Consider the following 25,660-nt stretch of genomic DNA (forward strand, 5'->3'; position numbering starts at 1 on the left):
CAAAAAAGAGGGCTTTTATGTTGAATTTGTGAGTCTGAGACCAGATTACAAAGCAACCACGTTCTAAAAAAATGTGCTAAATTCTGATAATTATTAATTGATACATTTTTAATATTTGTTTTCCAAATTTTATCTTTCTTCAGACCTCAAATTCTTTTCATGTGTACTGCGCATGACTATATTAGGGAAGCAGTTTTGGCAAAGGCGTTTATTGACGTACCCATCCTTCCAAGCATACCTTATCAATATAAACTGAACAGATGGTCACTCAGGAAAATGTGATTCAAGTTTTCCTACTGGTTTATCCAAGATATCCATTAGTATTACACAAATTTACAAAAGGTTAACAAATATAAAATGATTGTCTTGTAGAGAAGCCAAGAAAATTTTGTTCACAAATTTTCCTTATACACAAATACAATTGGTAGTAAAATTTCAAACTACCCTCTTACAGGAAGTTCCTGTACTGAAGATCTAATTATTGCACACAACATGTTAAGATCTGGAGTCTATTCTGGACCAAATATGAAATTATTCCCTTTCATAGAAGCTTAGACAATTTTGAAGACAAACTTTTACCTTGTACAAAGTGGCTGAACTGCAGATCTAAAAACTGCTTAATCGTTACAACTCAATATTTTCAAGCTTTTGGCCAAATATAAAATCATCCCCTTTCATAAAAGCCAAGAAAACTTTACAAAATAATTTCCTCGTACATTCAGCAGTCATACTTTAAACTGAGTAATTAATTTGGCTGCATACCAGATAAAAAAAAATGCTTACAACTCTCCATGATCAAGCTCTGGGCTTCATATAAAATCATTCCCTCTCATAGAAGCGAAGAAATCATTGTCGAAAGATTAATAGACAGACAGAATTACATACCGTGATGCAGGTAAAATGATACCCCCACCTGAATATTTCCTTATAAAACAGAAAGATGTTGAAATTTCAGAAATCTTGGTAAATTGAAATTGTTCCTGGGAAAAATGTAACTAAAATTTTCCACATTGCTATCATGTGTGAAATGATACAAGTGTAAGATAAACGGGATGTTGTTGATTGATGAATCTGAAAAAGAATCACATGGTATTGCTGACTTATATAGTAGTTTCTGAGAAAAATGTGACAAAAAAAATATCAACTTGGCTATCATGTGTAAAATCATACTAATTTTGTTAAACAGGAAGTTGTTGAGTGGGGAATCTTAAAATGCATCACAGGTTAAAGCTTACTTATAAACCCTGAAATAAAATATCAGAAATCCTCGTCTTCAAGTTCCTCAAAAAATTAAACAAAATATATTTATGGCACAGACAGAGGTAGAACAGTAAACCCCTATTTTGTTTAAAGCGCATGTATAAATATTAAATGCTGCCCTATTTATCAATACATATTCATGTGTATAGTCACTGTATACAGTAATAACATCATTCTTCATTAGAAAAAAAGTCAGCTATCTTTTGGATCACTCGACGATTGTTACTAATTCTGGCCTTTCCACTGCCTGTCTTTTCACTCAACAAATAAAATAGACCATCAAATCCATCTCTATGATAAGAAATTTTCAGATGATTGTAAGTCAATGTTGAATCTTCAAGTTTCTTGAAAATTGTTCTAGAGAGGACCTTATTTCTTAACAAGTGTTCTAATGACTCTTTATTCGGTTGCACACCCTGAAATGTAACTTGGTGACTGCTGTAAAAATAGTCAGATAGGAGAACATCAATTTTCTCCGTCTTTTTTACAAGAGACATAAGCATTCTACAATCATCTAAAGCGTTGTGAGCGGAATAAGCTTCATTCAACAGTTTCTGAGCAATATACTCTTGCTTGTAATTTTCAAATTCTGGATACAACATTTTGAAAAAAGGTAAAGTATCACAGAATCCAACAATATATCTTGAAAAATGATTCCATAATTTATAAAATTTTAATTGATTAAATAGTATGATACTGTCAAATCGCCTATTGTTATGAGCAGCAAGCACAATGTGTTTGTCACTGGCACAAAGTGACATTAAAAACTGTATGAAATCTAAAAGAACTTGCTGTGGGTGTTTATGTGAAACTGGTTCATCATTGTAAAGGAGCTCATTTGTCGCTGTATTAAACTTTAATCCTGTCACTCTACATGCATCTTCTGAAATTTCTTGAGTAGGAGTTGCGTATCTGTTAAATTCCTGTTCTTCACAAACTGCAGAGATTTGTGTAATTGAACTTTGTCTACCTATATAAAAAAGAAAATAACTTAATAAATTGATGAAAATAAGTAGATTGAATGATTGTCATGGTAAAAGTTCAATTGCAAATTTCTTTTGTATAATTAAACCAAGAGTAACAATAGTGGACACAGATCAGTATGGATAGTACTTAGCAGTCTGAGAGTATTGCATAGGAATATGACTCAACTTACTAAAGGATACCTCCACATCCCACATTTGATTAACTAAATTATATTAATTATCTCCCTTGGAATTTCTTAGACCAGGATTATTTTTCTTTATATTTTCCAATAAATGTGCATCTATGACTTAAATTTTGTGTAAGTTTCATAACATTTCCTTGATGAGGCATTCTAAAAACTTGCAGATTAAAAAGGTGGAAGGACATTATTTGGCTCAACTAATGAATTCCTGATTGTCTAGAACTTTTTTCCGAAGAAAATACCATTGTTATACGACAGTGTCTTTTTTTTTACAATAGAACTATAAACGAACACAAGCTTTTTTTTTAGAAAATTTTCTCTTGACCATTTACCTAATAGTAAAAAAGACTTAACCAGCAAATAGTTTTTAACCATTTCCTGAACTTTTGTCTTTGGATAAAAGTGACATCATAGTCTGATAATACATCATTCTGATGCCATGGTTTTCTTTATAAAAAAATAGTCATTGACTGGCTTTTTCAAACAATAGCAAGTTTAACTATGCTTCCACTCTTTATCCATTCAATGATTTGTCCTTATAGCCTGTCAGTCAATAAGTATATAATATTGTCAGAAAATATCAAGTTTTTGTGAATACTTGGCTGATAGGTGAAATTGTTTGGCAAGTCTGGCATATTCCTTTACTCCTAAAGCTTGTACAAATAAACTTGATGCTTTCCTATTTCCAATTCATATTTATATCATACTTAGTCCTGTGGTCTCTAAATCATAAAAAACGACAACTTTCTCAATATGTTCACAGTTGTCCTCTGATGGTCCTGGAATAACTGTCAAATCAGGTTCTTGTGCATCAGCTAAAATATACAATTGAGGTCAAATTATATCTTGTAAGAAGACCTATCTGGAAAAATTCAATATAATGTATAAAATTAGAAAGAAGGGATGTAATAACACTGTTTCGGTTTTTGTGTTGTAATCCACTGTCATATGAAAAAGTAATGGAAACACTTTTTTTTTGTTAAATCTTCAAAATACATTTTGATTTCAAATTTCTTTCTTATTTTGATATTGTTATATATTGGATAATTGTATATTTGAAAATTGTATATTTGGATATTTGAAAAAAAACCATAATATAAGTTATATGAAATACAAACCACAAAAGAGAGTAACAGTATTATAAATAATTTACCAATAATGTTAGCAGGGCAATTTCATTAATGGAAATTAGTCATGTTCTTTCATTGTCAAAATTATATTAAAAGGTTGTTCATCATGAAAGTTCAATCATATTCCCCAAACATCTACGTTGTCAAAAAACTCTAACAAAAATTATATTTCTTTGTTAGAAAATAGTAAATCCCAAATTAATATAACTATAATTTTATATCAAATATTTTGAAATATATTTTATATATGGGTAGTGCTTTGATAACATGTTGTAGGAACAATTATTGTTTTTTTAAATTCTTATTGAAAACGTACAGATAAAATTTATACATACCAATGACATTTGAGCAGTAAGTGTCCCCTTCCCTGATTTCATGACTTCTTGTTTCTGAAGATCTCTGACTTTTAAGTTTTAAACGTTGTAACTGTAAAATATAAGAAATAAACATTCCTTTGCATTGTTTCATGTAAAAGTAAAGTCTACACACTCTAAAGCATGACAAATTTAATGTTTATTCACATAGTTATAATGATACAATAGGATAATACTTTATATAAAATTTTAAAAAAACCCAACAATTTAGAGGATTTTTTTTCATTTAAAAACTTTCTATCATATGATCAAAGGGATGTAACTCCCACAAAACAGGGATTTTTATTTTTTTTTATCATGAAAATAAGAAATTTCAAAAGGCTGCATAAAACTATGTTTAGAATTTATCAATCTCCTTAAAAGTCATTTAATGTATAAAGATTGTGTTCGAATGAAAATTCTGAAATGCTTTTAAATCAAACCTTAAATTCCTTAGTCTTTGCTACAGTCCTTTTCCTGTTAACATCCTTGTCTCTTATTGCAGCTGTTACTGTTGTGGCAATTCCAGGACTAAGACCAAGCTCTTCATGGACCTAAAAAAACACACAAGAACTTGGGAGCTGTGTCTTACATTGTGTATGATAACATTTCACAAAGCTACCATCCTAAACAACATTTATATTATTCTTTTTGATATATTTTTTTCTATGTATGTGCCTGTCTCAAGTAAGGAACCTGTAATTCTGTGGTTGTCGTTTGTTTATGTGTTAGTGTTACAAATTTGTTTTTTGTTCTATTTTTTTTATAAAAATAAGGCGGTTAGTTTGCTCTGAATTGTTTTACATTGTCATTTCGTGCCTTTTATAGCTGACTATGCAGTATGGGCTTGGCTCATTGTTGAAGGCCATATAGTCACCTATATATATAATTGTTAATTTCTGTGTCAAGTTTGTCTCATGGAGAGTTGTCTCATTGGCAATCATACCATATCTTCTTTTTTATATCTATGAGTTTCATGTGATTATGGTTTATCTTTCAACTTAACCTAATTAGTGAACCAGTTTTACAGTTTTTCAAGTTTATAAACCATATTCTGTTTAAAAAAATAATTTGATGAATGTTTTTATACTAGTATTACTTTATTTAAATAAATTATAAGTACCTGTGCAACATATTTGTAGCCTTCATTTTTTTGACAAACAGCAGCAGACAATCTGTGAGCTAAACTTCCACTCTCACTGTAATGCTTGTCTTTTGGGGCCTTTGATCGAACAGTGTTGTTAAAGCTTTCATTAGGATTACTGGAATCTAGTTTGCTCATCTTTCCCGGGTCAAGGTCTGTAAACACTTTTAAAAGATCTTTTTTCAAGTTTTCATCTTTGAGATCTGCACCCCATGGTAGATTTCTGTGCTTTGCTGTGGGTTTGTTTTTCATTTGGCACCAATCTCCACATCCATCATGATTACCAAACTGGTGTAGCACTACAGATGGTAAACTGTTCTTTATTCTGTCTGAGTCACCTTTGTTTTGGGCTAACATGAAAGAAAAACTTTTAATGAGAGCAGTAATTGTTTTTACAGACAGCTCTTTATATTTGCCTTTTATTTTGTGGAGCCTATTTGATATGTTCTTCTTTACATGATTGATGTCACTGACCTTTTCCAAACATGAGTCGACTTCACATCTTGCCCGATTGAATGCTGTGCAATCGTCATCTCCTATTAGTGTAATTACCGGGGTATCTTTCTTTTTGGCGTCTTTTAGTATTTCCACAATCATGTCTGGTTCCATAGATTTGGCTGAGCCACACCAATTCTTACGACATTTATGTTTTGTTGGTAGCCGTTTTTTAAATTTTGCCACATCACATTTCCTGCATCTCTTATATCGAGCACTATAGCCAACAACCTTTCCTGTTTTTTTCCCAATCATGGAAGCTGTTCCTACAAAAAAAGTTTTCCATTGAATATTTTTTTTAAATTACTGGATTTCATTAATTACGTGTTACACCCACTTTCATGTCAAAAGGAATCTAGCTCCTCATATATATTATTCACATTATTGTACCCTTCATAAAAATAGTTGATACCAGGAGTATTTTTAATGTATTTTTATTCAAATTTATTTCATTTTTATAACCCTGTTCATTTTTATACACATATGTTTTTCTGCTGGTGGAAAATATTCTTTTTTACCTCTATGCCTTTTTCAATTTAGTTTTGCCAACAAACATAAACATATTTTACATACAATTTTCCTTACTTACAAAAAAACCAAAAGAGAAAAAAAAAAGAAAATGTGGTATGATTGCACATGAGACAACTCTCCACAAGAGCCCAAGATGACATAGAAATTAACAATTATAGGTCACTGTACGGCCTTTAACAATGAGCAAAGCCAATACAGTATAGTCAACTGTTAAAGGCCCCTAAGTGACAAATAAATCAATATTGTCTGATGAAGTATTCATTTTGTCCAAGAAACCCGTAAAAGGTAAACAAGATGGATAAAATCCAATTGTTATAATTTCTTTAGCCAAATTCTTTTGCAAACGATGAATCTTTCATTGCAAACATTTTTTTTTCTTTTCCAAAATGTGTAAAAATGGAGGCTGCTTCCAAGAATGATATATCTGTTCAATATTTCTTAGTTTTAAGAAAAAAATAAGTTTTTTTTTTAGTTTTAGTATGACATGTAAACAGATCATAATCATGATAATACTTCCATCTTAAGATAGGTAAATAATAAAGATATAGTTACCAGACAAACTATTGTAACACCTTCCTGAGCCCCTTCTCTGATAAGCTCCGTCTGCTGATGCTGTTATTCCAGTTACACTAATAGGGCCACACACAGGATTAGTGTTATCTGTTGAAGCTATTCCACTACTGCTTGTTGCAGTTTCTGACCCACTAGCAATGGCATGAATTGCATCACTGTCATTATCGGCTTGTAAATTACCTGAAATGAAAAAATGATTGACAAGTTAAAAGATAAAAGCACTACATATGGACAGCAACCCTACAACAGGTCAGGCAATGTCTGATTCCCCTGAAAATTTAAGGGAATATAGATCTTGACCCCATGTCAAATATATACTAATTGCTTTAGTTTCAGAGTTATAAGCCAAAATCTGCATTTCACCCCTATGATTTATTTATAGCAATGGCAGCCATGTTTTTTTTACAAAAGAGAAAATAAAACACAAACCTTGTACTAAAGAAGGATAATTAAGACTTAGTTTGGTGTTCATTGTTTCATAGCAGGTTTTTTGAAAGTTAACAAACTCAAATAATAGACAAATTACATGTGAACAAAGCCAGATCTAGCTAGCCTCTTGTTTATCATATGAATAAAGTTCTATTTTTCTTTAAAGACTGACATATAAAAACTTATGTTGCGTTAATTATGATTTAAACTTCATTTCATGCTCATTCAAAATAGTGCTAATTTTCACACAACAAATCACATTCACATTAATATTCATGACATGTGTAGAGTGGTTCAATCCTTTGTAGATTGATATTCAATACTAGAAAATATCAGGCTTACACAAATCTGTCATTAAAGAGTCATCATTGATTTACTCACAAGTTTTTGTTAGCAATCCCTCCTCAAACAAAGCATTGTCTACGGACTGTTGTGCTATATTTTCAAGAATAGGCCCAACCTCTTCACAACGTCTTCTTATCAGGCTTTCACTGACATTTGGCAAATTTAGTGATGTAAATAAATTATTAAGCTGTATTGGTCCTATTCCACTGTGGTACATACCTGAAATATTAATTTTCATTTAAAAAATTGCAGTATTTGTATGTGTCAATACATTTATGTACATATAGGAATCTGATGTACAGTAGTTATCATGTGTTTATGTAATTTATACATGTTTCTCGTTACTCGTTTTTATATAGATTAGACCGTTGGCTCCAAGTTGAAGGCCGTACATTGACCTATAATGGTTTACTTTTATAAATTGTTATTTGGATGGAGAGTTGTCTCATTGGCACTCACACCACATCTTCCTATATCTAACATATATATATTTTAAAACTAAAAATTTGAACAACAGTACTAATATAAGGTGACATACTGCAGCTGTGCTATATGAGCAGTCAAATTGCATCAACTATAATTCATCTGTGATAAACAGTCAGTGATCGTACATGTATATATCCCCTTGTATATGACGTAGACAATGGGTTTCTGTACAGTTTAATTGATGACGTCAATAAATTATACAGGTTGGCGGAAATTTTACGCCTTTGGCTTAAAAGTAAGAAATGATAGTTTCTACTCTAAATACATCAATTAGATCAGTTATAAGAGTTGCAGTTTATAGTGAAACAGCATACCTTGTTTCGAAATATAAATTTTATTTGTACTTGGCTGGAAAAAAACTTTTTCTCGCCACAGCCTCGCTTTCTATCTGCTTCTACATGTTGTAAGTCTTGTACAAATAACATTGATATTTCGAGACATCAAAAGATAATAACCAAAGGCTGCAAAATTTTCCTAAAATTACTAATTCCGGGGCAGCAGCCCAACAACAAGTTGCCCGAATGGTCTGAAAATTAAAGGGCAGATAGAACTTGACCTACATGTAATGAACAATTTCATTAGAAAAATAAGCCAAAAAACTGCATTTTACACTATGTATTTTTAGCCATGGCTGCCATCTTGATTCATGGGGGGGGGGGGGGGGTCATGGGACACATCTTTTTAACAAGATACCATAATGATAAACGGAATGATCATGATGACTGTGGACAAGTTTGGTTAAATTTTTCTTAGTATAGTTTCAGAGGAGAAGATTTTTGTAAAAACCATGATGGACGCAAAGTGATGAGAAAAGCTAACTTAGCCCTTTTTACTAATTTATATCTTTACTTAAAATCTTGCCTTGAGCTGATAGACAATTTAATTTTTATGTGGTGTTTTTTTCATTAACAATTAGCAATTTAATGATCAGTATATATCTGGACAACTGATCTGTCAAATTAATTGCTATTTTTTTTTAAAAGAAACAAAAGTAATTTAATGATTTCAATACACAAATAATATAAATATAAAAAGTCTGGTTAAACAGTTTTCTATATATAGAACAAGGAGACTATATCAGACCCTAAAAAAAGAATAGGTTTGTTTGCCCTAATGCTACATGTACCTTCCTTGAAAATACTACCTACTTAAAAATCTTTTATTGTCCTAATGTGAAAATATTTATTTTTATTCAGATAGACATGAAGAAGTTATAAACATTGATACTTAAATTTCTCATAGCCAAAAGAAAAAGAAAAGAAATAGCCTACCTACATTGTAGCAACAAATATACCCACTTTCTCGATGCATAGATTGGGTACTAAGGGTTTTGGCAAACCAAAATATTTCTAAGTGTGGCCTCATTCTGACACCAAATTTTCACTGATTTTGGATATATCCACATTGCGTCACATGATGTTAAAGGTTTTGTTATAAGAGTCAGGGTTCTCACTAGGAATTTTTCATGGTGAGTCCTGGGACTCATCACTTTTAGAAATGGTGAGTCCCAAAAGATTTTGATGAGTCCAGGATGCAATGTATTTTTTTTGTGTCATAAGATAATGAAATGTGACGAAATACAACTTATAAAACGATGCGTGTTGGGTTGGTAGATTTTATTAAATCAATAAAAAATATGACTTCTTAATAGTTATTGCTCAAAATTTATACATGTTACAGACTTCTTTCTGGGTCTATATCATATCCTTGATGTGGGGCCACATTGAAAAAAATGTTGGTTTGCCACAACCAGAGTTCCATAAAAAAGATCAGGGCAATAGTCTGAGTATTTGGTGCATAGTACAGAATAAATTTAAAATGTACATGTACAGAATATAAAAAAGAAGATGTGGTATGATTGCCAATGAGACAACTGTTCACAAGACAGTTTTTACAACTAAAGGTCACTGTACAGCCTTCAACAGTGAGCCAAAGCCCATTCAGCATAGTTACATGTAGCTTCAAAAGGCCCTGAAAGCTATATCATAATTATGTCAACAAATTTAATCACAATCCCAATTCAGACAGTATCAAGCTGGAATATTGTGTCCAATATTGCCCCAATTGTCAGGGTTTGATAAGCGCTCAATGAAGCATTTTATTCTACTGTGTAAAGTACCTTTTCACTGGATGATGTAAGATTTTGGTTCTGTAAATTTGATTTTGTATTTTTTACATTCTTGCCCGACAGAAAAAAACCAACCAAAAGCAATAAACTAAAGTAACGATGATAGTCCGTTGGAAGGGGACGAAAATTGGCTGACCCGTGTTAAGAGAGAGTCATATCTCTTGCACGGAAGCAGGACAAGTCGCCCCACTGGCAAGTCGCCCCACACCTAATCGCCCCACTTTTTCACCAACTCGCCCCACTTTAAAAAAAAACGCCCCAACCTGGATTACCAAATCGCCCCACTTTTTAAAAAATCGTCCCACATGTGAAATTGGTTTAATCATGTTAAATATTTATTTTAACTCTATTCATACTTGTACTATTCATAAGTGGAAATATTAATACTCACTTCTTACTGCTATATTAAAAAAAGGGAATAATATAAGAAGTTTCTATAAGGTTTTCAAGGGGATAGCATCCTTTTCCATAAGTGGGGCGAGTTGGCAGGAGTAATATTCATGGAATTTAACTTATATACAATGGGATAACATCTTTTTCTACAAGTGGGGCGAGTTGGCAGGAGTAATATTCACGGAATTTAACTTATATACAACGGGATAACATCTTTTTCCATAAGTGGGGCGAGTTGGCAGGAGTAATATTCACGGAATTTAACTTATATACAACGGGATAACATCTTTTTCCATAAGTGGGGCGAGTTGGCAGGAGTAATATTCACGGAATTTAACTTATATACAACGGGATAACATCTTTTTCCATAAGTGGGGCGAGTTGGCATTACTACATTCATCCTGGTTAATAATATAATATAAATCTAGATTATTATCATTTTCTTTTAAGTGGGGCGAGTTGGCAGGAGTAATATTCACGGAATAACATCTTTTTCCATAAGTGGGGCGAGTTGGCATTACTACATTCATCCTGGTTAATAATATATTAATCTAGATATTATCGTTTTCCATAAGAGGGGCGAGTTCGCAGGAGTAATATTCACGGAATTTAACTCATATACAACAGGATAACATCTTTTTCCATAAGTGGGGCGAGTTGGCTTTACTAAATTCATCCTGGTTAATAATATATTAATAATATATTAATCTAGATTTTATCGTTTTCCATTCAGTGGGGCAAGTTTTCAGGAGTAATATTAACGGGATTTAACACATTTCACAAGTGGGGCGATTTTTTAAAAAGTGGGGCGATTTGGTAATCCAGGTTGGGGCGTTTTTTTTTTAAAGTGGGGCGAGTTGGTGAAAAAGTGGGGCGATTAGGAGTGGGGCGACTTGTCATGGATTCCTCTTGCACGTTAAAGACACCCTTGTAGATTTCGAAAAAGAGTAGGCTAATGCTACTACAAGGCAGCACTCGCAAGACATCATAATTATTTGCAGTCCAGGAATTGGTACTAGGTAAACATGCTACATGTGAATATAAAGTATAAATATACAGGGTGTGCAGATTTTATTTTTGCACTTACCAGTTGCAAGTTTGGTGTTGACATCAAATATCCTTGGCCCATGGGATGCATTGTGGGTTTTGCCCATGGCAACACGTACAAAGTCATTACAGTTATAACAACGAACAATCAGGTGACCACATAAACCAGCAGGCAAAATTCCAATTCCATCTTTTAACTTCAATGTAATGTCACATCTGGAACATCTCATATTATCAAAAAAGGTTTGAATGTCAATCACATGTCTGGTATAACCTATTGGCTTTAATTTTCCAGAAAAATAGAACTCATTGATCTCATCAAACGATGCAGAGGATTGATACGTGTGATCATGTTGGAAAGAACCTGGTGTAAAAGATGTATCAAAATCGGGCGTAAAAGTAGTATCAAAATCGGGTGTAAAAGTAGTATCAAAATCGAGTGTAGATGGTGTATCAAAATCAGTTGTGGATAAATCGGGTCTAGATATGTTGTCTAATCTGTTGTTGTAAGTCTCTGCCTGACAGTTTTTCAAAAACCGACCGTTCTTCTTTCTGCTAGGCATGTCGTCTGATATAGTTTACATTGCCGTAAATGGCGCGAAACTATGTCGTAAACAATAATAACAGTATAAATTTAAATAAAATATAAACTACGATCAAAAATTGATTTATTTTATCATTTTAGTTCCTAAAATAATCAGAAAAGGTATTGTTTATATTTATTTTATGTGTTATGTTATAACCGTTAAACCAACTACCGAAAAATGCCCGAGTTGCGCAATATTCAAAAACGCGTTCTAGATCGGGCCTCGTTAAGTAGCAAGGTTTATGCCTTTTTAAAATGCTATCTGTTTGCTGTAAATTCTATTTTAGTTGAAAAAAATGCAGTAATAATGGCTTTACTAAATGAACTGATACTTTCTTCACAGATTTTTCCCAGCAGTGGGAGTATTTTTCCTGTAAAGTTCAAGGTTTCATCTTTCAGATTATGTAATAAAATTCTTCTGTTCGCGATAAAAAATTCACTGCTCGGGGGTGTTGAAATTAGTGGGGGTTATTAAAATAATAAAACTTAAAGAAGTGACTTTTGGGAAGGAAATTGAGGTATGATACTTAAACAAGTGATTTTTATGTCATTATCCTAGATTCAGTACAAGGTCATCACCTGAAATGACTTGGTCATCCTATCAACACAGATGTTGTTTCTGATAATTTTAGAAACATAATTAGTCCCTGGATCATTAGTCATGTTAGTATTCTATATTTAAAGCTACGATAGAATTAAATCACTTCTTCAAGTGATTAATTTGTACTACTTAAATAGGTGATTATTAAAGAAAGACAACCTTACTTCCAACATTGATGGAATTAATGTTACTTGAATCAGTGATTTAGAAAATCACTCATTTAAGTAAGTCCCCTGACTGTTAATGTGTTACATACTATTTTTTTCGTTCATAAATTAGGCCCTTAGTTTTCTCTTTTGAATTGTTTTACATTTGGACAGGCCGTACAGTGACCTATTGTTATTAATTTCTTAGTTATTTAGTCTCTTGTGGAGAGTTGTCTCATTGGCAATCATACCACATCCTCTTTTTAATATTTACAATATTTTCATCCTCAGAAATAAACTACTGAGTCTGTCATGCCTGTCACTTTGATTTATAGTATGGATCCACTATTGAACTGATGAAAGTTCAATTGATTGTTGTAATGGCATTTGGGAGTTTTTCTATGACTCGTCAATACCATGCAGTGTAGCAAGTACAAATGGAAATATCTATAAGAGAGTAGTAATGATGGTATTGGGTGTACAATATACTTTCATAACGAATAACGGTGAAAATTCTTGCCAAATGATGTTTACAGTCATTTTTGGTGCATGACGATAAAATATGCATTTTTAATATTATAGATGATTAAAAAAGTTGCTCATGCCACATCTTCCTATATCTACTTAAATATTAAGACCTACTTGTGAAGACTTCACACTATAATACGTGACTATATCACACATAGCATGTGCCATATATTACCTCAATATCAAAATTTATTGGTGCTGAAGGACTAGATTTTTCTGAGCTACCCGAGTCCATAACTTTTGGGAGGAGAATCTGAAAGCCGGAAGTAGTAGAAAGATGGAAAAATTGAAACTTCCCCGGACACACTTCCGCACATAATGAATTATCACAGTATTTTAAATTTTGAAACAGACAGCTAAAACACCAACGTGTTTAGGTAATTATCATCTGATCTTACATTTTACAAATACACGGCCACACGGCACACGATCTACAAGAGATCGTGGCAATAGTATTAAACGAATATTTGATTTGGAAAAAATGTTGCATTTTGTTTCTCTCCCCTTCCTCGAATATCTCTTCCGATATGTTTTTCATGGGAACATACTTATAATTAGGTCCTTACAAATATGTCAATATATATTGTCCGTGTTTTTTTTTACCATAAGTTGCATACAGATACATTATTTAGAATCAAGGTAATGATTTAATGTTTAAAAATCAAAATTTATCTGTTTTGGACTGGTCCCTTTTGTTTTGTTTCTGCCTGAAGAATAAGTGATTGGGATATGTTCATTGGCCGATTAGGAAGAACTAATTTTGAAAACACTCAGTGACTCACACTGTCACAGCACCTATATATAGATACAAGGGTACCGTCAGTCGTCAATGGTTATATTCTCGGGGGGGCCACTTCAAACTTTTTTTGGTAGGGGTGAGCAGCTGAGACATCAAGTACCCCACCCTTTTCATATATTTTGTTAATAAAAAATATATACCTTGTCATATATTAATTTACCAAAAACAGACCTATAGATATATTTCAATATTTTCACCGCTCATCATCACGTTCTTCTTAGGAAGCAAAATAGTTGCAATAAAATCACCTTCTTTTCCAATAAATTCGTCATATCTTAAACACTTTTTTCTTATTGCCCGGCCATTTTACATCTTTCATTATGAAGATATCTCAATTCCAAAATACAATACATGTAAAAGACGTTTGGTCAGATCATAGATCTGCCTGGTATTACATCTATGGTCAGATAAATGTAATATCACCCCAGAGTGTAACACCTTCACTGATTTTTACATGTTTAAATATTAATTAAAAACTGATAAAAAGTTTCATTGCCGTTCCCTCGTAAAGGACGCTGTCACAATGGAATTTCTTTAAATAATTGTTATTTTGTTTTATGTATACAAACCCTTGAATGATAATTAGGTGCAAATGTCAAAATAGTTGGATTTATTGCATCTATCACGGGCATCAGTGGAAATACCACATCAGAATAAATAGAGTTTAATTGGTTTGACAAATAACTGATGCATTTACGACTGTGGTTTAACCGCATCAAGAATAAATACGGACATCTGATTAGTTTCAGATACTTATGATATAATCAAGCAAGTGATAATATCAACCTATTGATATATTTCATCTGAATTTCCCACCCTTTTCATATATATCATAGAGCATGAAAAAGTGACCTATTCCAGCGGCTCATCCCTACCACTAATTATATAGCAAGTGGCCCCCCCGAGGTTATATTAAGCTTCTGTTAGTCGTTAGCCTCAAATGGGTCAAGATTTCATTGCAATTCGTCAAAATATCCTTATCGTGATTTATCAGAGGTCTCAAATATTAAATTTTCATTACCGTTGTTTTGGGAAAATGGGTACATGTCGTTTTTGTAACCTGGTCCTTTCGTAACTAGTCGATTCGTAACTTACTAGGTTGTTTCGTACCTGATATGTTTTGTAACCTTATATCAAGATAAAATAATAGTATGAGTGGTAGGTTACTTAAAAAAATGATAAAAAGACCTATTGATGTACACATCATGGTGCATATATATATATCTATATTTATTTATTAAATAATTGATTGCACATAATTTTACACTTTACAAGTACAGTTTTTCAAGTAAAAGTCTGGTTTAAATTTCTTCACTATTTGGAGACCAAAATGTCGCAATGACTTTACTTTTCTCCCGCCTACACCATTGTACATGCGATATATACCTTGTGAAGCTTTGTTTCGACAGAACTTGATAAGTCAGATTGCGTTCTTAACATCCAATTTTCCAATCTTCGGATGAAACTGTGACCGATCACAAGCTTAAATTTCGAATCGACCCAGTGAGGTTAAGAAATGACATGCATCACAAGCTTATTTACTATTAGTGACTTTTTTTTCTTTTTAATTTAAGATAGTTTTAAATTAAAAAACCATTACCATGATTACAATATTGTTTTATTAGATTAACAATTTGATCATTTTAATTGTCATTTATAAATAATAACTTTAAGTGCTTCATTTAAACTTATTAATTTTAACTAACACTTTATAACCATATATAATTACACCAGGTACGAAACGTCTCAGTTACAAATTAACGAGTTACGAATTGACCAAGTACGAAACGACCAGGTTACGAAACGACATGCATTCGGTGTACATTTTTTCATGTTTATAAAATTGAGAATGAAAATGGGGAATGTGTCAAAGAGACAACAACCCGACCAAATAAAAAACAACAGCAGAGGGTCACCAACAGGTCTTCAATGTAGCAAGAAATTCCCGCACCCGGAGGCATCCTTCAGCTGGCCCCTAAACAAATATATACTAGTCCAGTGATAATGAACGCCATACTAATTTCCAAATTGTACACAAGAAACTAAAATTAAAATAATACAAGACTAACAAAGGCCAGAGGCTCCTGACTTGGGACAGGCACAAAATGCGGCAGGGTTAAACATGTTTGTGAGATCTCAACCCTCCCCCCTATACCTCTAACCAATGAAGTAAAGTAAACGCATAACAATACGCACATTAAAATTCAGTTCAAGAGAAATCCGAGTCTGATGTCAGAAGATGTAACCAAAGAAAATAAATTATGTTCATGCACCAAAAATTACTGTTAACGTCAAATAGCAAGAATTTTTAAGGTTATTCGTTATGAGGCTACTTCATTACAACCCTTCTATATTTATGAATTCTAGTTACCCCAGCACCAGTGATAGTCAACTTGGCAATTGAAGTAGTTATTTCGGCATAACCAGTCTGCGCCAAAAACTTTTTCATCTACTAGTCTGGATACTAAATATCAAAACTTTTCCCTATATGACTATTTAACATTTTGAAAATTTTCACTAGTCCGAAACTATATTTACTAGTCTGGGGCATCGGTTTAGTGGCTAACGGTGCAGACTGCATAACAAATACCTTCTGAACATGACGTCCTTCAAACGCTTTGAGTACACACCAGCGTCTAAGTGGTAAAATATGAATATATTATTGTTTGGGCTGTTCCGATCTTACTCCCACGTCATTTGCCTTTTTATGAATGAGCTAACCGACATCATAGAAAGATGACGTCAGAATATAAGCATTTTACGGGAAATTACACGCTTTTAAACCCGAAAATCATCACAACAAGGAAATGTAAATAAACGATGCTAAAATGTATTATTTAAGCCATTTTTTGTATACATAAAAGACATATAAGTACAATCATGACAATTATCATTCACATGATTTAGATTCATCTTAAACTATCTAAATATGTTATTGTGAATAGTTACATCATATCACTTATTCAGTTTTCTCTGTTCTTTTACATCAAATTAATAGTGCGTTTATTTAAAGGAACGGCATATAATGCCTTCACCTAGAGAGCTTTGATCCAAAGCAGTTGCTGTATTTGTCGTATTAGAATAGAAATAATTCATGGGGCTTGAATATATCACAGGTTGTCCCTTTATGCAGATATTTGTCATAAAGGGCCAACTTGTGGTAAAATCACAATATGTAAGCCCCCATGAATTATTTCTTAACTATAAAAGTTTTGTGAAATATTTTTCTGTACCAAAAATTTTATTGCATGTTATTTTAAGTCTAAATGAAATAAATGCTACATAACTAGTTTCTTAAACAATTTAAAATGTAAAAAAAACAATCTGCATGATGTGTGGCAAATTAAACTTTCAAGTTACCTTCAGACATGTCAGACTAACACCTTTACCAACTTATTGAATTCTTTGATTGTAAATTGGGTGTATGTTGGTCAAGTGGTTCATCTTCTTTATCAACTAAATTGTGCATTTTAATTCTATCCTATTTGAATTGACTACAGTTGCTTGTTTTCTGTCAAAGATAATGGTGGTTCTCTCTTTGTGTTCAGACATCCTCCAACTAATAAATCTTGCCATCACAACATACTCAATAGTGTTGTAATTAATCAACAAGCTATCAATCAATTAATTAATAACCAAGCTATCAATCAATTAATTAATCACCAAGCAATCGATCAATTAATGAATCACCAAGCAATTGATCAATTAATGAATCACCAAGCAATCGATCAATTAATCAATCACCAAGCAATCGATTAATTAATTAATCCCCAAGCAATGGATTAATTAATTAATCACCAAGCTATTAATCAATTAATTAATCACCAAGCAAGCAATCAATTAATTAATCACCAAGCTATTAATCAAACAATTAATCACCAAGCAATCGATCAACTAATTAATCACCAAGCAATCAATCAATTAATTAATCACCAAGCAAATTAATCAATTAATTAATCGTCAAACAATCGATCAATTAATTAATCACCAAACAATCCATCAATTAATTAATCACCAAGCAATCGATCAATTAATTAATCACCAAGCAATCAATCAAATAATTAATCATCAAGCAATCAATCAATTAATTAATCAATCTTTATTAAATGTTTCTAATTTCTCTTTTTTCTGTTTCAGGTAGCTGATAATATGTGTCTGGAAGATTAATCAACTTTTTTATGTTTTTTCTATCATGGATGCCAATTCAGATCTTGAGGAATATAGTTCGAATGAAATGTACATTTTACCGGGTGATGAATTGAAATTAGAACGCCAGTCAGAAGAAGATTCAAGAGAAAGCTCTTTTTGTGTGAGCACAGTTTGTGACAAAATTTTTGCTTGTTATGTTTGTTCTCAAATATTACCATGGGCCAGAGTTTCATCAAGAAATATGAGACCCTTTCTTGAAGGACAGACTTATATTTGCAATTATTGCGACAAAAAAAGTTCAGAGAATAGTCACAAACCTAAAAGTCTTTTGGATGACAGGGATAATGAGTCCCTCAAAGCAGCTATAATTGAAAGTATAAACAATCAAGGAATTAATTTTGACACTGTATACCAGTCTGGAATTATACATCCACCCTGTGATACCAGTATATCAACATCAAATCCTGGCGATGTCACACATACAAATTTAGAGGATTATCATCCCTCTCTTTCTTCAAAGGGAAGTAACCTATTTGAAGCTCATTCTTTAAAAGTTGGTAAAATTCAACATCAATTTGATGAAAGAAAACTTGAAAATGAATTGAGAGAAAATTATACAAAATTTCAAACAGATTCTCAAGTCATAAATGTTAATGGAAATGCTGAAAAAGATTTAGTAAAAAAGTATCAGAATTTAACAGAAGAGATGTTAAAGCATGTGGAAAGACGTTATGAATGTTCTTTATGTGACAAAAAATTTAAACGTAGTGCTCATCTTCAACGTCATCTAAGAACACATACTGCAGAGGGGCCGATATTTAAATGTGATGAATGTGATAAATGCTATAGAGATTCATATAATTTAGTGCGACACAAAAAGTGGCATCAGAAAGACGTGATTCCATTTGATCCAAAACCATTCACTTGTGGCATCTGCGAGAAGAAATTCCGTGATAATTATGATTTGCAGCGCCACATAAGAATACACACAGGTGAAACGCCATTTAAATGCTACATGTGTGATCAAGGATTTATAGATAACAGGAGCATGCAAAAGCATGTAAAACAACACAAAGGGGAGAAACTCTGTATTTGTCCAATTTGTAAAAAGGGTTTTATTGATAATAGGGCTTTGAATAGGCATATCAGAACATATAATGGAGAACTTCATTACAAGTGTGATATTTGTGACAAGACGTTCAGTAAAAAAGCAGATGTTTTATTTCACATGAATACACACTCCAATAAACTTCAATTTAAATGCGAGTTTTGTAAAGAAAGTTTCAGATCTTTGAGCAATTATGAAATGCATAGGAAAATTCACATTGATCAGATAACATCTATTGTTGCTACAACATCAGGGTTAGGGAATGGGGAGGATGGGATACCAGATGCACAGGTAAATAGGGAGGAGTGTGGGTTAAAGGGGGAGTAAATGGAAAGGAATACAGTATAGTTACTTACAGATTCAATTTGTCAAATTAGTTGCGCATTTAGCCTCTTGTTTAAAAGAATACTTATTATAAGTTATATGGTTCCCTTCTAACCCCCTACGGATCGGTATAGGGTTAGTAAAATCCATGGTATTCAACAACTGATTGAATTGAATTTTTACAGAAATTGCAATCAATTATTTAGTCAATTTTATACTGTTATAATAGGAATAAGAGCAATCAATTGTTGTTAGGATTTTGACACTCATATATCTGTATATGTATGTTACTGTATCATGTGTATGTACTCAATTCACTTACTGTGACAATATTGATTAAATTGAATCAACTGTCTCGTCTGGTTTGCAATAGTAACATGAGTAATTAATATGTTCAATGATGTCAAAAAATGATTTGTTTAAAAATTGATAGATTTAATCTACTGTCTCATTCTGTTTTCAAAACTCACAATCGTTTCTGTCGTGATCAATCGTTGAACATTTTATCACAATAGCAACATTGAGCAAGGAAATACAATTTGTTAGAGTTGATCAATTTTTTCAACTGTCTCATCTGATTTTTAAGCATCACAATCATATCTATCTTATTCAATATTCATGATAGCTACTATGTTTTATCAATTTAATCAATTTATTGTGTTGATCAAGTTTATTTATACATGTAGTAACCAATTTTGATAAGTTGTAGCTCATGTACATGTATCTATCCTAACTCTTTTTACATCTCAATTGAGTTTATATTTGCTTATCTAACTTGATCCACCATATCAATGTAATTCTGTAACTATAAATGAAAAAAGAAAACATAAACTGAAACATCAGTTCTTGTGGTTATAGTTTAATTGTATTCTCAGTTATGAATTGAACAATATAAACTAAAACATTAAAGAAATAGAGCATCAACGCGACGCGACAAACGAAATTAAAAAAAATACAGTAATTTTTATTTACGCAAAATGTGATGCTATCCAAAATTTCTGGGTAGAACACTGAATGATAACTAATTAATATAAAGAGTGTTTGCAATTTTAAATGAGTTGATTGAGTTAATATATATGTCTGTGGTAATAAATTATGATCAGTCGTACAAAAATATGGCTTTTATTGAGTTGAAATTTGTAATTCAATCAACATGATCAATTAATCATTACAATCAGTCAGGGGTCCTACTTGAACAAGTAGTTTTTATTAAAATAAAGAAGTAATATTGATATATATACTTATCATGCTTATGTAAGTAAATTCGTAGGATTGAATTTTATCAAATGTTTATTTACTTGTACAGGTAAAAATAATGAATTAGTAATAGTTATGTCCCTTAGAATGTTAGACATTCAGATATTTTTACTTATATATATATGAAAAAGTCATCCTATCTTTTTTTTTCTTGAATTCTTAGAATTTCTTTGCAATGATAAATTTTAAATTGTCTGCCCTTCGCAGATGTCTTTACTAATCTTTTAAGTGTAATTTCATTATGACAATGAATGTCTGTTATCTTCAGATCACTGGTCATTTACAAGCCCCCAAGGAGCAATTTTTGAACCCTTCCCAAATACTTAAGATCTTTGCGCAATCAGTTTCTTTGTTGAATTAATGAGACGAAACATTGGACTCTGATAAAAAATTGATGTTTATTCATTAGGCTAAGCATTCGATTATGTATATGTACATGATGTAACAATCGATTTTTTTAAAGTAAGTTGTTTAATCTCATGGTATACATGGTACAATAAATTGTCAAATACTGTTCCTTAATCATATTAATTTAATGAATTAACACTCCAGCATATAACATGTATAACATGTATAATATGCCAATTAACAAAATGATTAACATCATGAACATCATAAATGAAATACTTTTTTAACTTAAATATATAAAATTTATGAATATTAATTCACTTATAAATTATTTGTAAACTATAACTTTTTATCATTGTTTATAATTAAAATTGCAGAAATGCTAATGTATTCTGTTGACGAATCAAGGGATAGTCACTAGCTAGCTAGCTGATAAATTTGGAGGTGGTGCTGAAAATTAAAAGAGAAACACCACCCTTTCAAATTTTGTGGTTGTACTGAATATGCATATTAACTTGGAAGTTCAAAGCAGACATCCATTATCATCATAATCATTGTCATATTGCTTCAAATATATGAAATAGAAGTAATTGAAAATGTTATAGCGAACCCTATGATAGTTTTCCATAGATTCACCTGCAAGTTACCTGTCGATTTAAACTTTTGGCAGTTCTATTGTCCCATCTAACAAATACAACAGGTATTGTTCTCTGTATAGTTTATTCACCAGGACCTTTAAATTTCTTCTAGGAGAAATATATCACTCATTGATTAATATACCTGAACAAAAAATTGAACTGTCAATGATGAAAAAATACTTATACCAATACTAAGAAAGGACTCACAAAACTGCATGTGGTGTTGTATTTATTCAATACCAAAAACTAGTTTTTAATGTGTTCAATATTAATAATGATTTAAAAATTAAAAGTTGATTTCTGATCAAATATTCAATAAATATTTTTGTGTGTTTGATAAATAAAAATTTGAATATTATTATTTTTAAATTAAGGTCTTCATAAACATAGTCTATAAATTAACAATAACAAAAACATGCAAATTCATTGGAAAATACTAAAAAATGTGTCTAAAATAAACTTTTTATTATTAAATCAGATTTTATATTGAACAGATTGAAAATATATTAATAATATATTGAATAAATACAATATTGCATACAGTTTATGTGAGTTTATAGAAGTATTTCAATAAAAAAACAGATAATTTTTTGATCAGGTAAATTAATCAATGAGTGATATATTTCTCCTAGAAGAAATTTAAAGGTCCTGGTGAATGAACTATACAGAGAACAATACCTGTTGTATTTGTTAGATGGGACAATAGAACTGCCAAAAGTTTAAATCGACAGGTAACTTACAGGTGAATCTATGGAAAACTATCATAGGGTTCGCTATAATTGTATACAAATTTTGACTGAATTCACATGTGTCAAGATATTTAACTGATTGTACATTTTTGAACATGTTGAAGAAAATATTTATTAGAAATGATAAATTGAATTTATCAAGCTATAATATAATTAAGTAGATTTGTCATTTGTCTGTGATAATTTGGGTTCAACCACATGTGCCCACCAAGTTTTCTCACAACTGTACCCTTTAATATATTGTAACACTGTGATATTTATTTGTTTTACTGTCTGTGTACTATATTTATATACATATTTATAATGTTATACCAGTTACATATGCATGTATAGAACAAGTACATTCATTGACATTAACATGATTAAACAGATTTTCTTTGACGTAATTTGAATTGGAGTTATTTTCTTTGACTGCCATATTGGAGGAAAAACTGATTGATTTTCTTTTTTATTCTGAGTTGGATATTGGTGTGAGAGGTATTAGATTTAAAACGAGTCCAGGCTGATTCTTGCATATGCACCAAGAATCAAAGAGAAAGAGTAAGGACATGATGGCTTGGAGGAGGCATGATATGCATAGTGTGTCTGTGTAGGTAGGCATGCCTTCCTGTGAACTATTACTTTATAAGCTAGTGCCATGTCAGTCTGGTACCAAGCATTGTTAATGATCATGTTGCATTTACATGATCTTGTCCAACATAATCATTTATTTTGTTAATGGACTTTAAATAGCCAATTTTTATTATACTTTGAACAATTGTATGGATGTTTACCATTATCTGAACGACAGCTGCCACATGTGCAGTAGGATCTGATTACCACCATTTCAGAGTATCTAAGATCAAGCAAGGGTTTAATTAGGGGTTTGTTTTGCTCAGTTTCTAGTTTTCTTCCTTGTTTTTTGGTAAATTGTTTGTTTTTTTGTTCTTTTTTTTATACGACCGCAAAATTTGAAAAAAATTTCGTCGTATATTGCTATCACGTTGGTGTCGTCGTCCGAATACTTTTAGTTTTCGCACTCTAACTTTAGTAAAAGTGAATGGAAATCTATGAAATTTTAACACAAGGTTTATAACCACAAAAGGAAGGTTGGTATTGATTTTGGGAGTTTTGGTCCCAACATTTTAGGAATTAGGGGCCAAAAAGGGCCCAAATAAGCATTTTCTTGGTTTTCTCACTATAACTTTAGTTTAAGTTAATAGAAATCTATGAAATTTTGACACAAGGTTTATGACCACAAAAGAACGGTTGGGATTGATTTTGGGAGTTTTGGTTTCAACAGTTTAGGAATTAGGGGCCAAAAAAGGGCCCAAATAAGCATTATTCTTGGTTTTCGCACAATAACTTTAGTTTAAGTAAATAGAAATCAATGAAATTTAAACATAATGTTAATGACTACAAAAGGAAGGTAAGTATTGATTTTGGGAGTTTAGGTCCCAACAGTTTAGGAATTAGGGGCCAAAAAGGGCCCAAATAAGCATTTTCTTGGTTTTCGCACTATAACTTTAGTTTAAGTAAATAGAAATCTATGAAATTTAAACACAAGGTTTATGACCATAAAAGTAAAGGTTGGTATTGATTTTGGGAGTTTTGGTCCCAACAGAATAAGGGGCCCAAAGGGTCCAAAATTAAACTTTGTTTGATTTCATCAAAATTGAATAATTGGGGTTCTTTGATATTCCGAATCTAACTGTCATGACTATGTATGTAGATTCTTAACTTTTTGGTCCCGTTTTCAAATTGGTCTACATTAAGGTCCAAAGGGTCCAAAATTAAACTTAGTTTGATTTTGACAAAAAATGAATCAGTTAGGTTCTTTGATATGCTGAATCTAAAAATGTACTTAGATTCTTGATTATTGGCCCAGTTTTCAAGTTGGTCCAAATCGGGGTCCCAAAATTAAACTTTGTTTGATTTCATCAAAAATTGAATAAATGGGGTTCTTTGATATACCAAATCTAACTGTGTATGTAGATTCTTCATTTTTTGTCCTGTTTTCAAATTGGTCTACACTAAAGTCCAAAGGGTCCAAAATTAAACTTAGTCTGATTTTAACAAAAATTGAAATCTTGGGGTTCTTTGATATGCTGAATCCAAAAATGTACTTAGATTTTTTATTATGGGCCCAGTTTTCAAGTTGGTCCAAATCAGGATCTAGAATTATTATATTAAGTATTGTGCAATAGCAAGTCTTTTCAATTGCACAATATTGTGCAATGGCAAGAAATATCTAATTGCACAATATTGTGAAATAGCAATTTTTTTTTAAATTAGAGTTATCTTTCTTTGTCCAGAATAGTAAGCAAGAAATATCTAATTGCAAAATATTGTGCAATAGCAAGATTTTTTTTTAATTGGAGTTATCTTTCTTTGTCCAGAATCAACTTAAATCTTTGTTACATACAATATACAATGTATATTCACTTTTTACTACCAACTGATAAATTAAAATAATCTTTACCATTCAGTGAAAACAAGCAGTTTTTTTACATCTTAATATTTTATGATGTATTTAAATGAGTAGTTATTGTTGCAAACTCCATTAGAAATTTTAATTGAGATTAGTTTTGGAATAAGGGAAAGGGGGATGTGATTAAAAAAATTGGGTTCAATTTTTCTCATTTGAAATTTCATAAATAAAAAAGAAAATTTCTTCAAACATTTTTTGAGAGGATTAATATTCAACAGCATAGTGAATTGCTCTAAGAGAAAACAAAAATTTTAAGTTCATTAGAACACATTCATTCTGTGTATGAAACCTATGCTGTGTCAACTATTTAATCACAATCCAAATTTAGAGCTGAATCCAGCTTGAATGTTGTGTCCATACTTGCCCCAACCGTTCAGGGTTCAACCTCTGCGGTCGTATAAAGCTACGCCCTGCGGAGCATCTGGTTATGTCTTGGCCATCTCTGTGTGTTCTGTATGTTCCTCCTTTAGTAGCA

At 31.7% G+C, this 25,660-nt stretch overlaps 3 protein-coding genes across 4 annotated transcripts in view; 1 reads left to right on the top strand and 2 right to left on the bottom strand.

The window, feature by feature from the left end:
- LOC139503107 (vacuolar protein sorting-associated protein 8 homolog) overlaps nucleotides 1-13,763 on the bottom strand; it is a 49,806-nt gene extending 36,043 nt beyond the window's left edge. The window contains exon 1 of the mRNA XM_071292807.1: nucleotides 13,519-13,763. Coding sequence (XP_071148908.1) covers nucleotides 13,519-13,578 — 60 coding nt within the window. The 5' untranslated portion in view covers nucleotides 13,579-13,763. The remainder of the gene's footprint in view (nucleotides 1-13,518) is intronic.
- On the bottom strand, nucleotides 1,303-12,071 carry LOC139504486 (uncharacterized). Its single transcript, XM_071294590.1, has 8 exons — nucleotides 11,523-12,071; nucleotides 7,465-7,647; nucleotides 6,634-6,834; nucleotides 5,035-5,816; nucleotides 4,355-4,465; nucleotides 3,894-3,984; nucleotides 3,136-3,243; nucleotides 1,303-2,230 (listed from the first exon to the last, which is right to left on the bottom strand). The coding sequence occupies exons 1-8, from the start codon at nucleotides 12,043-12,045 to the stop codon at nucleotides 1,431-1,433; spliced, it is 2,799 nt and encodes a 932-aa protein (XP_071150691.1). The 5' UTR covers nucleotides 12,046-12,071; the 3' UTR covers nucleotides 1,303-1,430.
- LOC139503108 (zinc finger protein 572-like) lies at nucleotides 13,615-19,839 on the top strand. Of its 2 annotated transcripts, none has more exons than XM_071292808.1 (2): nucleotides 13,615-13,720; nucleotides 18,280-19,839. In XM_071292808.1, the coding sequence occupies exon 2, from the start codon at nucleotides 18,335-18,337 to the stop codon at nucleotides 19,724-19,726; it is 1,392 nt and encodes a 463-aa protein (XP_071148909.1). In that variant the 5' UTR covers nucleotides 13,615-13,720; nucleotides 18,280-18,334; the 3' UTR covers nucleotides 19,727-19,839. The 2 variants fall into 2 exon arrangements, with proteins under 2 accessions (XP_071148909.1, XP_071148910.1); XM_071292809.1 differs by lacking the exon at nucleotides 13,615-13,720 and adding an exon at nucleotides 13,887-13,982.
- Nucleotides 19,840-25,660: the final 5,821 nt, after the last annotated feature.

This window comes from Mytilus edulis, chromosome 14 (assembly GCF_963676685.1).
Source record: "Mytilus edulis chromosome 14, xbMytEdul2.2, whole genome shotgun sequence".
NCBI classification, from domain to species: domain Eukaryota; kingdom Metazoa; phylum Mollusca; class Bivalvia; order Mytilida; family Mytilidae; genus Mytilus; species Mytilus edulis.

Bases quoted from the DNA above. Each gene is read 5' to 3' on its own strand.
- LOC139504486 (XM_071294590.1), bottom strand. From the start codon at position 12,045: ATGCCTAGCAGAAAGAAGAACGGTCGGTTTTTGAAAAACTGTCAGGCA. The intron at 5,817-6,633 runs GTAACTATATCT...CTTTTTTTGTAG, and splicing joins GTGTTACAATAGTTTGTCTG to GAACAGCTTCCATGATTGGG. The intron at 2,231-3,135 runs GTATGATATAAA...TTTTTTATATAG, and splicing joins TTTAGAGACCACAGGACTAA to GTAGACAAAGTTCAATTACA.
- LOC139503108 (XM_071292808.1), top strand. From the start codon at position 18,335: ATGGATGCCAATTCAGATCTTGAGGAATATAGTTCGAATGAAATGTAC.